The sequence below is a fragment of the Bos taurus genome, chromosome 4 (genome assembly GCF_002263795.3).
Source record: "Bos taurus isolate L1 Dominette 01449 registration number 42190680 breed Hereford chromosome 4, ARS-UCD2.0, whole genome shotgun sequence".
In the NCBI taxonomy this organism is placed as follows: Eukaryota; Metazoa; Chordata; class Mammalia; order Artiodactyla; family Bovidae; genus Bos; species Bos taurus.
The window spans coordinates 9,305,928-9,320,737 of record NC_037331.1 but is presented as its reverse complement, the minus strand read 5'-3'; the positions used below and the strand labels follow the sequence as shown (position 1 = coordinate 9,320,737).

The 14,810-nt window shown below is 36.9% G+C and overlaps 1 protein-coding gene across 10 annotated transcripts in view; it reads right to left on the bottom strand.

The window, feature by feature from the left end:
* AKAP9 (A-kinase anchoring protein 9) overlaps positions 1 to 14,810 on the bottom strand; it is a 165,126-nt gene that overhangs the window by 136,606 nt on the left and 13,710 nt on the right. For all 10 annotated transcript variants that reach the window (XM_024990970.2, XM_024990971.2, XM_024990978.2 and 7 more), the window contains exon 2: positions 4,338 to 4,592. In XM_024990970.2, the coding sequence (XP_024846738.1) occupies positions 4,338 to 4,592 (255 nt within the window). The remainder of the gene's footprint in view (positions 1 to 4,337; positions 4,593 to 14,810) is intronic.

Here is a 14,810-nt window from a genome sequence, read left to right as displayed (position 1 = left end):
GCATCAGGGTCTTTTCCAATGAGTCAGTTCTTCACATGAGGTGGCCAAAGTATTGGATTTTCAGCTTCAGCATCAGTCCTTCCAATGAATATTCAGGACTGATTTCCTTTAGGATGGACTGGTTAGATCTCCCTGCAGTCCAAGGGACTCTCAAGAGTCTTCTCCAACACCACAGTTCACAAGCATCATTTCTTCTGTGCTCAGCTTTCTTTATAGTCCAACTCTCATATGCACACATGACCGCTGGAAAAACCACAGCTTTGACTAGACGGACCTTTGTTGGCAAAGTAATGTCTCTGCTTTTTAATATGCTGGGTAGGTTGGTCATAATTTTTCTTCCAAGGAGCAAGTGTCTTTTAATTTCATGGCTGCAGTCACCATCTGCGGTGATTTTGGAACCCAAGAAAATAAAGTACATATATGTAATGGAATATTACCCAATCAATAAGAAGAAATAATGCCCTCTATGCCAACACTGATGGACCTGGAGATTATTATACTAAATGAAGTTAGATAAAGACAAATAACATATGATGTCACTCTTATGTAGAACCTAAAAAATAATGATATAAATAAATTACTTACAAAACAGAAGCAGATTCACAGACTTAGTGATTATAATTTGCTATCTTCTGACTGGTATGAGGGGATATCTTACTATAGTTTTGACTTACATCCTCTAATAATTAGTGATGCTGAGCATCCTTTCAGGTGCCTCTTAGCCATGTGTGTATCTTCTTTGGAGAAGTGTCTATTTAGTCCTTTGCCTAGCTTTCAATTGGTTTGTGTTTTTGATATTGAGCAGAAAGCTGTTTATAAATTTTGGACATTAATCCCTTATTGGTCACATTATTTACAAATATTTTCTCCCATTCTGTATTTTGTCTTTTTGTTTTGTTTATGGTTTCCTTTGCTGTGCAAAAACTCCTGTGCTTAATTAGGTCCCATTTGCTTATTTTTGCTTTTATGTCCATTCCTCTAGGAAACAGATCGAAAAAGATCGCTACAATTTATGTCAGTTTCTGCCTACATTTTCCTCAGTTTTATACTATCCAGTCTAATATTCAGGGTCTTTTATCCATTTTGAGTTTATTTTTGTGCAATATCCATTTATCATAAAAACTCTTATCAAAGTTGGTATAAAGGGAACAGATGTCAACATAATCAAAGCTATTTATGACAAACCCATAGCCAACATAAGACTTCAGGTGATTACCATATGATCCAGCAATCACACTCTCGGATCATATCTGAAGAAAACTCTAATTCTGAAAGACACATGCATCCCTGATGTTCACAGCAGCACTACTTACAACAGCCAAGACACAGAGACAGCCTAAGTGTCCATCGACAGAAGAATGGATAAAGAATTTGATATACACACACAGGCACAGAACACAGAGTATTACTCAACCATAAAAAAATGAAATACCATGTGCAGCAACATGGATGGACCTCGAGATTATCGTACCAAAAGAAGTAAATCAGAGAAAGACAAAAATCATACGATACCACTTTAAAAATGACATAAATGAACCTATTTACAAAACAGAAGCAAACTCGTAAACACAGAAAACAAACATGGTTACCAAAGAAGGCAGGAGAGAGAGATTACAAGTTTGAGATTAGCAGATACAATCTACTATATATAAATAGATAAAAAACAGGTGCTACTGTGTAGCACACAGAGCTATATTTTATACCTTGTAATAAACCACAGTGGAAAAGATCTTAAAAAGTGTACCTAAATATATATATGTATAACTGAATCACTTTGCTGTACACCAGAAACTACACAACATTGTAAATTAGTTATATTTCAATTAAAAAAAAATTTGACTCATGGGTTCCACCCAGACTTGCTGAATTAGAAATCTGTATTTTAAAAAGATCACACACATGATCTGTATACACAGTGAAGTCTGAAGAGTATTCCTTCAAAATGGGGAAAGATAACAAAGTACCTGTCCAATGACCCCCCCAAAAAAAACACACAAAAAACAAAACTAAACAACCAAAGAAACCAAAACCCATAAACAACCAAATATGAAGCATCACTGTCTCCCTTCTCACCTACACGTAGAGAAAGTGTACTCAGCTCTCAAGACCAAGTTTCAAGTCCATCTCCTCACTGATGTAGTAACTGATGCCAGGAACAGAAATAAGAAGCTTACTCCTATTCTAAAATCCTGTAAATGACGTACATGGCCCTCTTTTAAATCTAATATACTTTCATGATGTATGCCCTCTTGGTTTGTTCACTCACTAAAGTCTTTTAAATGGACTACTGATTAAATGCATGAAAGTGAAGTCGCTCAGTCGTGTCCGACTCTTTGCAACCCCATGGACTGTTACCTATCAGGCTCCTCCAACCATGGGATTTTCCAGGCAAGAGTACTGGAGTGGATTGCCATTTCCTTCTCCAGGGGATTTCCCTAACCCGGGGATTGAACCCAGGTCTCCTGCATTGCAGGAAGATGCTTTACCATCTGAGCCACATATTGTGTACTAAAAACTGTGCTACTGAGGATACAATGGTGAGCAAGACACTCTGTACTTGAAATGCTAAAATTCCAGAGAAGGGCCCAGGTATTGATTTGTCTGGCAGAAAATGAAAATATTCTTCAAATCAAATCAAGCACCACAGTTGTCATATTTTATTACATAAAAGATCCAGACTTCAACAAAAAATTATACAGAAAAAGGAAAATATGGGCCATACCCAAGAAAAACAGTAGTCGGTAGAAACTGTCCCTAAGGAAACATAAATATTGTACTTATTAGACAAAGATTTTAAGTTACATATTTCTTAAGTCACATAAATGGAGGAAACAATGCCTAAAAAACTAAAGAAAATTATAAGAACAATGCCTCACTAAATAGGGAATATTAAAGAAAAAAGAACATATATAAAAACAATCAAATTCTGAAGTTAAAAGTAAAATAACTGAAATGTAAAATTCACTACAGGGGTTTACCAGCAGATCTGAGGAGGAAGAAGAATCAGCAAATTTCAAAAAAGTTCAACTGAAATTACCCAGTTTGAGGGAAAAAAAGAATTAAAAAAAAAAAGAACAAGGACTTCCCTGGTGGTCCAGCGGTTAAGAATCTGCCTTGCAATGGAGGGGACATGGGTTCAGTCCCTGGTCAGGGAAACTGAGATCCCACATGCTGTGAGGCAACCATGCCCGTGCACCCTGGAGTCTGTGCGACGCAACTGGAGAGCCTGCGTGCCACAGGGAGAAAGCCTGCGTGATGCAACCACGACCCGACGCAACAGTTTAGATAAATAAAGAGAATAGATCATCAAAGATCTGGGCAGCAATACCAAACGTACTAACATATGCATAATGGAGACACAGAAGGAGAAGGCGTGAGAAAGAGTATTTGAAGGTATAATGACTGAAAACTTCCCAAATATGATGAAAAACATTCATCTATGTATCCAAAATGCTCAAAAAACTCGAAGCAGGAAAAGCTCAGTAAGATCCACTTCTATGATGAACAGCAAATCTCTATGACATCTCTGACTCTTGACAGAAGCCTATACATCTAAACCCTATTTCCAGCTAAGCATGCCAGCGCACAACCCACACTATAATCGTCATATGCCTTGGCCAACACTCTTCCTCCTAAGCATCCCATAGTTCTCTAAGCTCGGTCTTAGTTGGAGTACCGCCATTCCACCCACCACCCAATCCACTCTTAACCTCTCCCTCATCTCCTTATTCTTGGAAATTCCACCATTAATGGGGGGAAGGAAATTAGCATTTATTGAGGAAAACTTCCTATGGGCCAGGTGCTTCACCTTTACCACCACCCTATCGGGGTCACTTGGATATCCATTTAAAACTCAACTACTTAAGGCTTCCAAGACACATCACACTGTTTCATGTCTTTGAGAATGCTGATTCTTTAGCACAGAGGTTGTCTGTCCTACTTCTTTGCCTCTAGCTAATTTTAACTTACACTTCAAGACCTGGTTCTATTATCTCTTCCAGGAAACTTTCCCAAGTAACACACACAAGACCAATTTGGGGATTCCCCCAAATCATGGCACTTTAGGGCACCATATGCATTGCTGTTAGCACAGCTCTCATCAGACTATTTAACCTGTCTTACGTCTACCTTCCCCACTAGACTGACCTTCCTAAAGTAGAGAGACTGTCGTATTTATCTTTATATCCTCTGTGCTCAATCTTTGGAGTATTACAGTTGCTCAATAAATGTGTGTTGAATCAAGCTCACAAAAACCACACGGGATACTAATGAGTGATGTTATTACAATAACTTTATACTTAGAATGCTACTATTTAAAAATCGAGATGAATACTTACTTCAACAGAGAAGACCTGGTCACATTTAACTATTTCTCCACTGTGTAGAGCTCTCGTTATTGTGGATTCAGGAGGCACGGCCGTTCCTGATCTCTGAGAATTATTTACAAACGTCTCATCACTCTGTGATTGCTCAATGTTTACAGCATGGTATGCTGACATGTCATGTTTACTGCTTGAAGTTTTTCTCTTTTTTTTCTGCTTCTTAGGATTCTGCCCATCAGACTGAGCTTTCCTTTGTCGAAACTGGGCAAGCTACAGAAAAAAAAAAAAAAAAAAATCATTATTGTCAAAGATAAGTTTTCTTTATCACCACTAAGAAAAAAGTAGCTTTGGAGTCATTTTCTTTAAAGGATAAACCCATCACTAAAATAATGATAAAATAAAGGACAATGGATACTGTCTTTAATATAAGAATGACTGCTGAATTGCAAAGAAACCAGGTATTTCTGAATGAATGCTATTCAAATATTGAGAAGAACTGAAAATATCATGTCTAAAGAAAGAAATTAGCCCAGAGTTGGGGAGAATAAAAAGAACAAAAAACAGGTGCCCTCATTCATTGTTCAGTAAAACTATAATCTCTGCATATGAGATTATATGAAAACACAGGAAATCTAAATGCATTTACTCTATGGAATTTCTGCACATTCTAATTACATATTCTAGTAAATGTAATTATTTCATGCAAAAAGCTTTAGCTATACAAATGATCAATGTAGCCTTATTTATAGTGGGAAAAATTATAGATATTTTTATCAATATTATTGTATCAAACAATAGTGCCTCCCAGCCCTTAACCATTTGCATACCATATTCCAGTTGTCACCCAGACTTACCATTTACTTAATATGTTTAACTAGTGTATTTTTCTTTCTTTTTTTTTTTAGTGTATTTTTCTTATTCAGATTTATTTTAAAAGGAGACTTTGAATCCTTGACATAAAAAACAATGTCATTTGAGTTAAAAAAAAAAAACAAAAATGAATACAATAAAATATAAAACTATATTATTAAAATTTTAGCTAGACATTGCTGAAGGTTCTAAGAGAAACAGACACATGGTAGAGGGGTGCTAAGAATCTATTAGTACCAGACAGACTTTTGGCTTGTCATAAGGCAGATAGACTTAAAGAAACCTGCAAAGTAGTTAACCTTTTTTTTTTTAAACACTACTATCTACTGTTATTTGTTTAATACTAGATCAACAACATATCACCTAAAATATCTCATCACTATCTAAATCAGAAGTATAGATTACACACTTTGGCCAATACTGGATTAATTAAAATAATACTAATGTAAACCATTATTAATATTAAAATATTAATGTAAATCATTATTAATAATTGTTTATGACACAGCAGTAGTAAGAGGAAAATTATGTGCATCTCTTTTAACAAAGATAAGAGAGGCCTCAGGCTCATAGCCTTCAACAATTATATCTACCTTAAATTTTATTAACTTTATATATATAGGCATGGATAAACACTAGAAGAATATAACAATAACAACTTTGGTCTATCTCTAGAGATTACAGCTATTTTTCCTTATGCTGACATGAAATTTCCTTTTTGCTGCAGTGAATTTTCTAAATTTTATATGAAGCAACTATTAACTACCACTTCCTAAATTTAATTTGAACTCTGTCATTCTGAAAGAAAAGCATAAGAACAAGTGTAAGCCCTTTTGCCTTAAAAAGAGGAAATAGATGAACATATTAATACATAAATTAGAACAATTACAAAGATGGTCAGTAAATGTCTTAGAATATAAAGTACTAAAGAAATCTTGATAATGCTGATATCATTAACTATCAGATTATGTGACAGATATTAGAATAACATATAGCATATGTTATACTTTTGTTTGCTGTAGATAAAGAAAAGTTAATAGATAAGTACTATTTACTTAACAAATGTCCAATTAATAAGTGAGAAATATCTAATCACTGACCTTGTAGAACATAAAAATACATCACATTTAAAATTTTTCCCCAGCTGTTGAACAACTATTCAGTTATTCTGCTATCTGCTTAAGGAACAGATGCAAGACTAGTTGCCTCTATTTGTATATTATTAAGCTGCTGGAATGCATTTAAACTACTTTGGATAGGAAATTCATTCTTAAAAATAATTCAACTGAAACACTGTTACATATTATCTGTAAATGCAATCAGAAGTCTAGGCATATCATTTTAAAAGGATCCCTCAGAAAGAATGCAAAAGCAAAAACGTATTAATAATGACATTCTTGATATTAAAAAAAAAATATTCAGACAGCAGAGGATATCAGGACAAAGTTGAAGATTTTGTTTAAAATTCCATCTCTGTAGGGTTATATATAACATTTATACTTAATGTTTATACATACAAATACATAACAAAAGAAAATTTTTGTTAAAATAATGCACTATAAAAAGATTTTAAAAACCAAACAAACCTCTGTCTGAGACAACAGTATCCATTATTAAATGAACCTAGTGAAAAAGTTAATAAAAGATACGGAATAAAAAGTAAAACAGTTTTATTATTGTGTTTAGAACTAATCACTTCTAAGGACAAAAAATTATCAACACTGTTTCAGGTCTAGGTTATTGATTAAATGAAGTCATATTATTTTTTCACAACAATTAACCAAAAGGTAAACTCCATGAAGGTAAGAACTTTTGTTCACTGCTGTATGAGTGGAAAAAAGATAATGCATTTTTTCTTACACAAAAGTTAACATGGAGGAATCATTTTAAGCACTGTTCCACAGAACCTAAGAACTAAGATGATATAAAGATCCCACTACCTAAAAAAGTTCCATGGTCTCAGAATTCAAAGTGGTAATTCAATGAATTAAAACATAAAATATTCCGTCTCACAATAATCTTTCTACTCCACGAACAAAACAAATAGAAAAACCAAACAAACAACAAAATTAAATTCTCAGAATAATAATACCCATAACAGCCTTTTAGGAAAACATCTGTTTTGTAAAAACATGAGAAAGAAAACAAGATCACATCATAAATAGCTATCAAAGTTATTTTTTATCTTAAACCTGAAAAATGGCAGATAAGCAAAAATCACAAACTATTTAATTGCTAATCATCTGATAGTGAAATGATACACTTTATATTACTGGAAAAACATTTATTCCAAAACATGCTTGAAATTCAGACTACAGCCATCTGTGTTTGTCATTTGGAAGCCAAATATAAAAATGTTAACATATGTAGGCATGGAAATAGCTGCAAGATTTACTGGAAAGAGATTATGTCCATATACACTTGTCTTTCAAAACTAATTCAGATCTCAGGCAAATGTCTTACCCTAACCAGAACACGAATAAACGACTAAATAAAAATGACTAAGAATTTATTCCATAAACTCAATTTTTATTTATAAATGAATATTCTCAATAAAACAAGGAGATTTTAAAACGCTGTTAAAAAAAATGCCAAGTTTCTATACATGTCACTTCAAAAAAAGTACTAACTGGAACTGGTTTTATTTTTTGAGTCTTTGTCAGATATGTATGTGCGAGGCACTAAGCCAGATATAAGTCAAAACACACAGGCCTAACTGTAGGGTCTTTTAGTCTAGGCCAGTGTTCTCACCTGGAGAATCCCAGGGACAGAGGAGCCTGGTGGGCTGCCATCCATGGGGTCGCACAGAGTCAGACACAACTGAAGCGACTTAGCAGCAGCAGCAGCCTAATATCTCACAGAGTTGTGAGAAACAAGAGAAAAGTTAGCGTACAATTTTGTACACTCAACAGTCCTATATATCTGTAAGGTAGTATGGGAACATGTCTTGTCCTGATTTTCTCAAAGAAGGCTCTCTGTAAGCTGTGAGGTTGCAGAGTTTTATAGCTGTGAAGGAAATAACTTGGTATATGATAGACAGTAGTGAGTTGTTCATTTACTTAAAAAATATTTATGGACTGCCTATCACATGTCTGCCCTGTGCCAAAGGCAGAGGAGGTAGTGATGAAATGATACAAGCCCGACTCCCCTGAATTGTAATCCAAGGAGGAAGAACTAATAAGCAAATGTAGACAAATATAGAAATGTATCATTTCAAGAGACAGAAAGCGTTTTGAAGAAAAAGCTTAAGTACTAAAGAAAATCTAAAACAGAAAAGACTTCATTTGTATGGGAATGCAGGGAGGAGTCATGAAATATCTTACTGAGAAAAGAATGTGAAAGCTGAGATTTGAGGACAAATGACTTACTTCTCCAAGAGTAAGGAGCAAAATAGAACATAAACATATGATTCCAAATTCAGTATTCTTTCCATTAAAACCAATTTGCATTACATGCATTCACTCTTTTCCTTCATTTGTCATTAAATGTAAAAACACTTAAAATAAGCAAGTGACATACAGCTTTGTACTCCTTTCTCAATTTTGAACCAGTCAGTTGTTCCATGTCTAGTTCTATGAACAATTGCTGCTTCTTGACTAGCATACAGATTTTTCAGGAGACAGGTTAAGGTGGTCTGGTATTCCCAACTCTTTAAGAATTTTCCACAGTTGTAAACCACACAGTCAAATGCTTTAGAGTAGTCAATGAAGCAGAAGTAGATGTTTTTCTGGAATTCTCTTTGTTTCTATGATTCTATGAATGTAAAGTTGTATACTGTCACCCTGCTTATTTAACTTATATGCAGAACACATCACGCAAAATGCCAGGCTGGATGAATCACAAGATGGAATCAAGTCTACCAGGAGAAACAGCAACAACCTCAGACATGCAGATGATACCACTCATATGGCAGGAAGTTAAGAGGAACTAAAGAGCCTCTTGATGAAGGTGAAAGAGGAGGGTGAAAAAGCTGGCTTGAAACTCTACATTCAAAAAACTAATATCATGGCATCTGATCCCACCACTTCATGGCAAATAGAAGGGGGAGAAAGAGGAAGCAGTGACAGATTTTATTTTCTTGGGCTCCAAGATCACTGTGGACGCTGACTACAGCCATGAAATTAAGACGCCTGCTCCTTGGAAAGAAAGCTATGACAAACATATACAGCATATTAAAAAGCAAAGACATCACTTTGCTGACAAGGGTCCATGTAATCAAAGCTATGGCTTTTTCAGTAGTCATATATGGATATGAGAGTTGGACCCTAAAGAAGGCTGAGCGCCAAAGAATTGATGCTTTCGAATTGTGGTGCTGGAAAAGAGCTGGGAGTCCCTTGGACTGCAAGGAGATCAAACCAATCCATCCTAAAAGAAATCAACCCTGAATATTCACTGGAAAAATTGCTGCTAAAGCTGACACTCCAATATTTGGGCCACGTGACACAAAGAGCTGACTCACTGGAAGAGATCCTGATGCTGGGAAAGACTGAAGGCGCAAGGAGAAGGGGAGACAGAGGATGACATGGTTAGACAGCATCACCAACTCAATCAACAAAAATTTGAGCAAGCTGCAGGAGAAAGTGGAGGATAGAGGAGCCTAGTGTCCCTAGGGTTGCATAGTCAGACACGATTTAGCAAATGAACAGCAACAATTAAAAACAGCAACATTAAAATTAGAACACGAGGTTAAAGGCATGAACAAATGAAATCACCAAAACAACATATACTTTTTTGACAACACTAGGGGGAAAATACAAACACACACACACACCCCCCCCAAAAAGATTATAAAGTGTTTTAAAAATGTTACCAACTTTCCCCAGTTTTCAAAAACAGCTGTAAGTAGAGTTACTTTCTATATTTTTACTGTAGAAAACTTTTAAAATCATTATTTCTAATTACAGTGACTATCTGTACTTGTCCGAACGGTCTTTAAATCTTTGTGATATTCCTTAATGAATGTTGCATAAGCATGCTGTACAAGCTATTACAACAAAACTCCACGGGCTTAACTATGAAAACAAAAAGAAGATTAACACAGTTGATCGAAAGACAATTTGTATGTAGAGCTGAAGTGGGGCAACTGAAAGCAAAGAGGACAAAGGCAACAGTCTAAAGATGCTCTGAAGAATGTTTCCCAACAATAGCACAAAGATACAAAGTGCTGGAAAATAACAGTGCCGAACGGGCCTGAGGAAATCAGGTGTGAAGAAGACCACAGACCTTCAGCTCATGGGGCCGACGGGCTTATTTATACCCTATAACCTCATTCAATGCAGAACTGTTCTTAAACTTTAGGAAAACTTTAGTGTCTAAGAAAAAAGATTCTGCAGCCTAAAAAGTTATCTTAATTTTGCACATTTTACCATATTTCACTGTCTGCCACACAGTAGGCCCACATACTTTTCTGAATGCAAGTAATGTTTCAAAAAGAATACAGACTACATATAATAGAGTACTGGACTGTTGTGTCTATAAAGACTCTGATAAGCTAGCTATGTGATACTGGACAAGCCACGTACCCTCAAGAGAACTCAGCTTTTTCAATTTACAAAAAAGAGGAAGTATAGAAGGATCTCTTAAAATTTCTTTCAGTTTTACCATATGATACAGCAATTCTACTCCTAAGTGATATATCCGAAGAAAACAAAAACACTAATGCACACTAATGCATGTATGTAAAAAACACACATGCACCCCAATGTTCTCAGTAGCATTATTTACAACAGCCAATATATGGAAGCCACCTATGTGTCCACCAGCAGAAGACGGGCTAAAGAAAATGGTGTACACACACACACACACACACACACACACACACACACACACTGGACTATGACTGAGCCAAAAAATATGAACTTCTGCTGTCTGCAACAACATGCATGGACTAGAGGGTGTTACGCTTACTGAAATAGGTCAGAAACAGATGAGTACCCTAGGCTCTCACTTTTATGTGGAATCTAAAAACTAAAACAAACAGTGAATATAACAAAGCCGAAACAGCCTCAGATACAGAGAACAAATGAGTGGTTACCAGAGGGGAGAGGAACAAGATACAGGGGTAGGGGATAAAAAACGTACAACCACTGTGAGTAAGACACAAGGATGAGCTGCACAGCACAAGGGATATACACAGTACTTTATAACAACTTTGAGTGGACTATAAAGACATTGACTCTCTGATGTTCACTTGAAACTAATATTGTAGATCAACTATATGGCAATCAATAAAATTTCTTTCAGTTTTTAGTGCCTATTTTAGAAAAACATTTTTCAATTGTTTCTTTTTCTTCTTATTCCCTGTACTATCCTTAATTATACAAGAGAAAAACTACAATTCTACATTATAATAAGATTTTTAAACCATTGCTTGAAAAAGCAATTCAATAAACAGTATTTATTACTAAATGATCCCAAATGAAAAAAAAAAAAAGATATAGAATAAAAAGTGGAATGATTACATTATAGAGTTTAGATCAAACTTCTAAGTGTATAAAATTATGAAAAAACTGTTTAGGCTTCATATATATGAAGTACATGATGTCACATTATTACTACAGAACAAATAACCAGAAGATAGCCCCCGGAGGGCAGGAATTTTCATCAAAATCAAAGGCTACTCTAAGTCTCGAACAGTGCTTATACATAGGTTCTCAATAAACACCTGTTGAGTCAAAAAAAAAAAATTTTTTTTTTTTTACAAAACAGAGGCACCAATAGCAATAATTTTAGATTTCTTCCTTAAAAAAAAAAAACTAAACTGATATATCAGGTCCATGATTACATTACTGTACAATCATACAAGTAATATTATGCAGCTGACAAAGACAATGTTTTCCAAAAAATTTAATGTGAGAGAATGCTCTCAACATAAGTCAGGGGAGAAAAGAAGCCAAAATTACATATAGAGTATGACACAAGTTAAGTTTAAAAATATACACAGAAACAGAATCAACGAACTGTCAACAGTAATTACTTACAGGTTATGAAAGTATGGGGAAACAATGACAGACTTTTATTTTCTTGGGCTCCAAAATCACTGCATAACAGTGATTGCAGCCATGAAATTAAAAGACGTTTGCTCCTTGGAAGAAAAGTTATGACAAACCTAGGCAGCGTATTAAAAAGCAGAGACATCACTTTGCCCACAAAGGCCATACAGTCAAAGCTATGGTTTTTCCAGTAGCCATGTAAGGATGTGAGAGTTAGCCCATAAAGAAGGCTGAGCGCTGAAGAACTGACGGTTTGGAACTGGGGTGTTGGATAAGACCCCTGAGAATCCCTTGGGCTGCAAGAAGATCAAACCAGTCAACCCTAAAGGAAATCAATCAACCCTGAATATTCACTGGAAGGACTGATGCTGAAGCTCCAATACTTTGGCCACCTGATGCGAAGAAATGACTCATTGGAAAAGACCCTGATGCTGGGAAAGATCGAAGGTGGGAGAAGGGGGCAACAGAAGTTGAGAAGGCTGGATGGCATCACCGACTCGATGGACATGAGTTTGAGCAAGCTCTGGGAGTTAGTGATGGACAGGGAACGCTGGTGTGCTGCAGTCCGTGGGGTCGCAAAGAGTCGGACATGGCTGAGCAACTGAACAACAGCAGCAACAAATTAGAGTATGGGTAATTGTTTCCTTTTTTAAAGATTATCACTGCCTCCCCTCCTCCCTCAAAGATCTGTAAAGACTATTCATTATTAAAACTTTGGGCCCATATGTTGATATCATTATTTTTAAATGGATATTATACAATTACACATCTACCAAAAATTTCATCCCAAAGGACAGAAATAAGGCAGAACTACAGTGTCCTGATGACCTCTTTCATCAGCCTCTCCAGACACCCTCACAACATCCTGCAAGCTGACTCCTAACAGTGACAGGCTGTTACACATCCTTGTTCAGATGCCACCTGGTGGCGGTGGAGGTTCAGTCGCTCAGTCGTGTCCGACCCTGTGCGACCCCAGGGACCGTAGCCCTCCAGGCTCCTCTGTCCATGCGGTTCTCCAGGCAAGAGTACGGAGTGGGTTGCCATTTCCTTCTCCTGGGGATCTTCCCGACCCAGGGATCAAACCCGGGTCTCCTATACTGCAGGCAGATTCTTTACCAACTGAGCCACCTACTTCTGTTTTATTTCACTGTCACCTCATTTACTGCTAACATTGAATGGAGAGAAGAACAATACTATGCCCCAACCTAAGTTTAATCTCATTAAAAACAAATACATAAATAGCACGCATGCTAAGTCACTTCAGTCGTGTCCGACTCTGTGCGACCCCAGAGACGGCAGCCCACAAGGCTCCCCCATCCCTGGGATTCTCCAGGCAAGAACACTGGAGTGGGTTGCCATTTCCTTCTCCAATGCATGGAAGTGAAAAGTGAAAGTGAAGTCTCTCAGTCGTGTCCGACTTCTAGAGACCCCATGGACTGCAGCCCACCAGGCTCCTCCGTCCATGGGATTTTCCAGGCAAGAGTACTGGAGTGGGGCGCCGTTGCCTTCTCCGACATAAATAGCAGTTCATGTAAAGGAGAATCTCTAAGACAAGATATATCTGTAATGGATGCTATCATGCTCAGCAGCATAAATACATTCCAGGTTATAATCTGAGGTTTATTCATTTATAAACCATAAGTAATGGACTATTCCCCTTCATGGATCACAGCTAGCATGGTTATGTTCACGATCCTTCAAGGTAGGCTTCAGCAGTTTGTGAAACAAGAACTTCCAGATGTACAAGCTGGGTTTTGAAGAGGCAGAGGAACCAGAGATCAAACTGCCAACATTTGCTGGGTCATGGAGAAAGCAAGGGCGGTTCCAGAAACACATTTACTACTTCTACTTCATGGACTACATTAAAGCCTTTGACTGTGTGGATCACAACAAACTGTGGAAAATTCTTAAAGATATGAGAGTACCAGACCACCTGACCTGTCTCCTGAAAAACCTGTATGCAGGTCAAGAAGCAACAGTTAGAATCGGACATGGAACAATGGACTGGTTTCAAATTAGGAAAGGAGTATGTCAAGGCTGTATACTGTCACTCTGCTTATTTAACTTATGAACTATGCAGATTACATAATGGGAAATGCCAGAATGGATGAAGCACAGCTGGAATCAAGATTGCCAGGAAAAACATCACCAACCTCAGATATGCAAATGATACCACTCTCATGGCAGGAAAGTAAAGACAAACTAAAGGGCCTTTTGAGGAGGGTAAAAAAGCTGGCTTGAAACTCTACATTCAGCTGAGCGCTGAAGAATGGATGCTTTTGAACTGTGGTGTTGGAGAAGACTCTTGAGAGTCCCTTGGACTGCAAGGAGAGCAAACCAATTAATCTTAAAGGAAATTAGTCCTGAATATTCACTGGAAGGACTGTTGCTGAAGCCAAAGCTCCAATACTTTGGCCACCTGATGCGAAAAGCTGACTCACTGGAAAAGATCCTAATGCTGAGAAAGACTGAGGGCAAAACTAGAAGGGGGAGACCGAGGATGAGATGGTTAGATGGTCACCAACTAAATGGGCATGAATCTGAGCAAAGTGAGGCTTCCCTGATAGCTCAGTTGGTAAAGAATCTGCCTGCAACGCGGGAGACCTGGGTTCTATCCCTGTGTTGG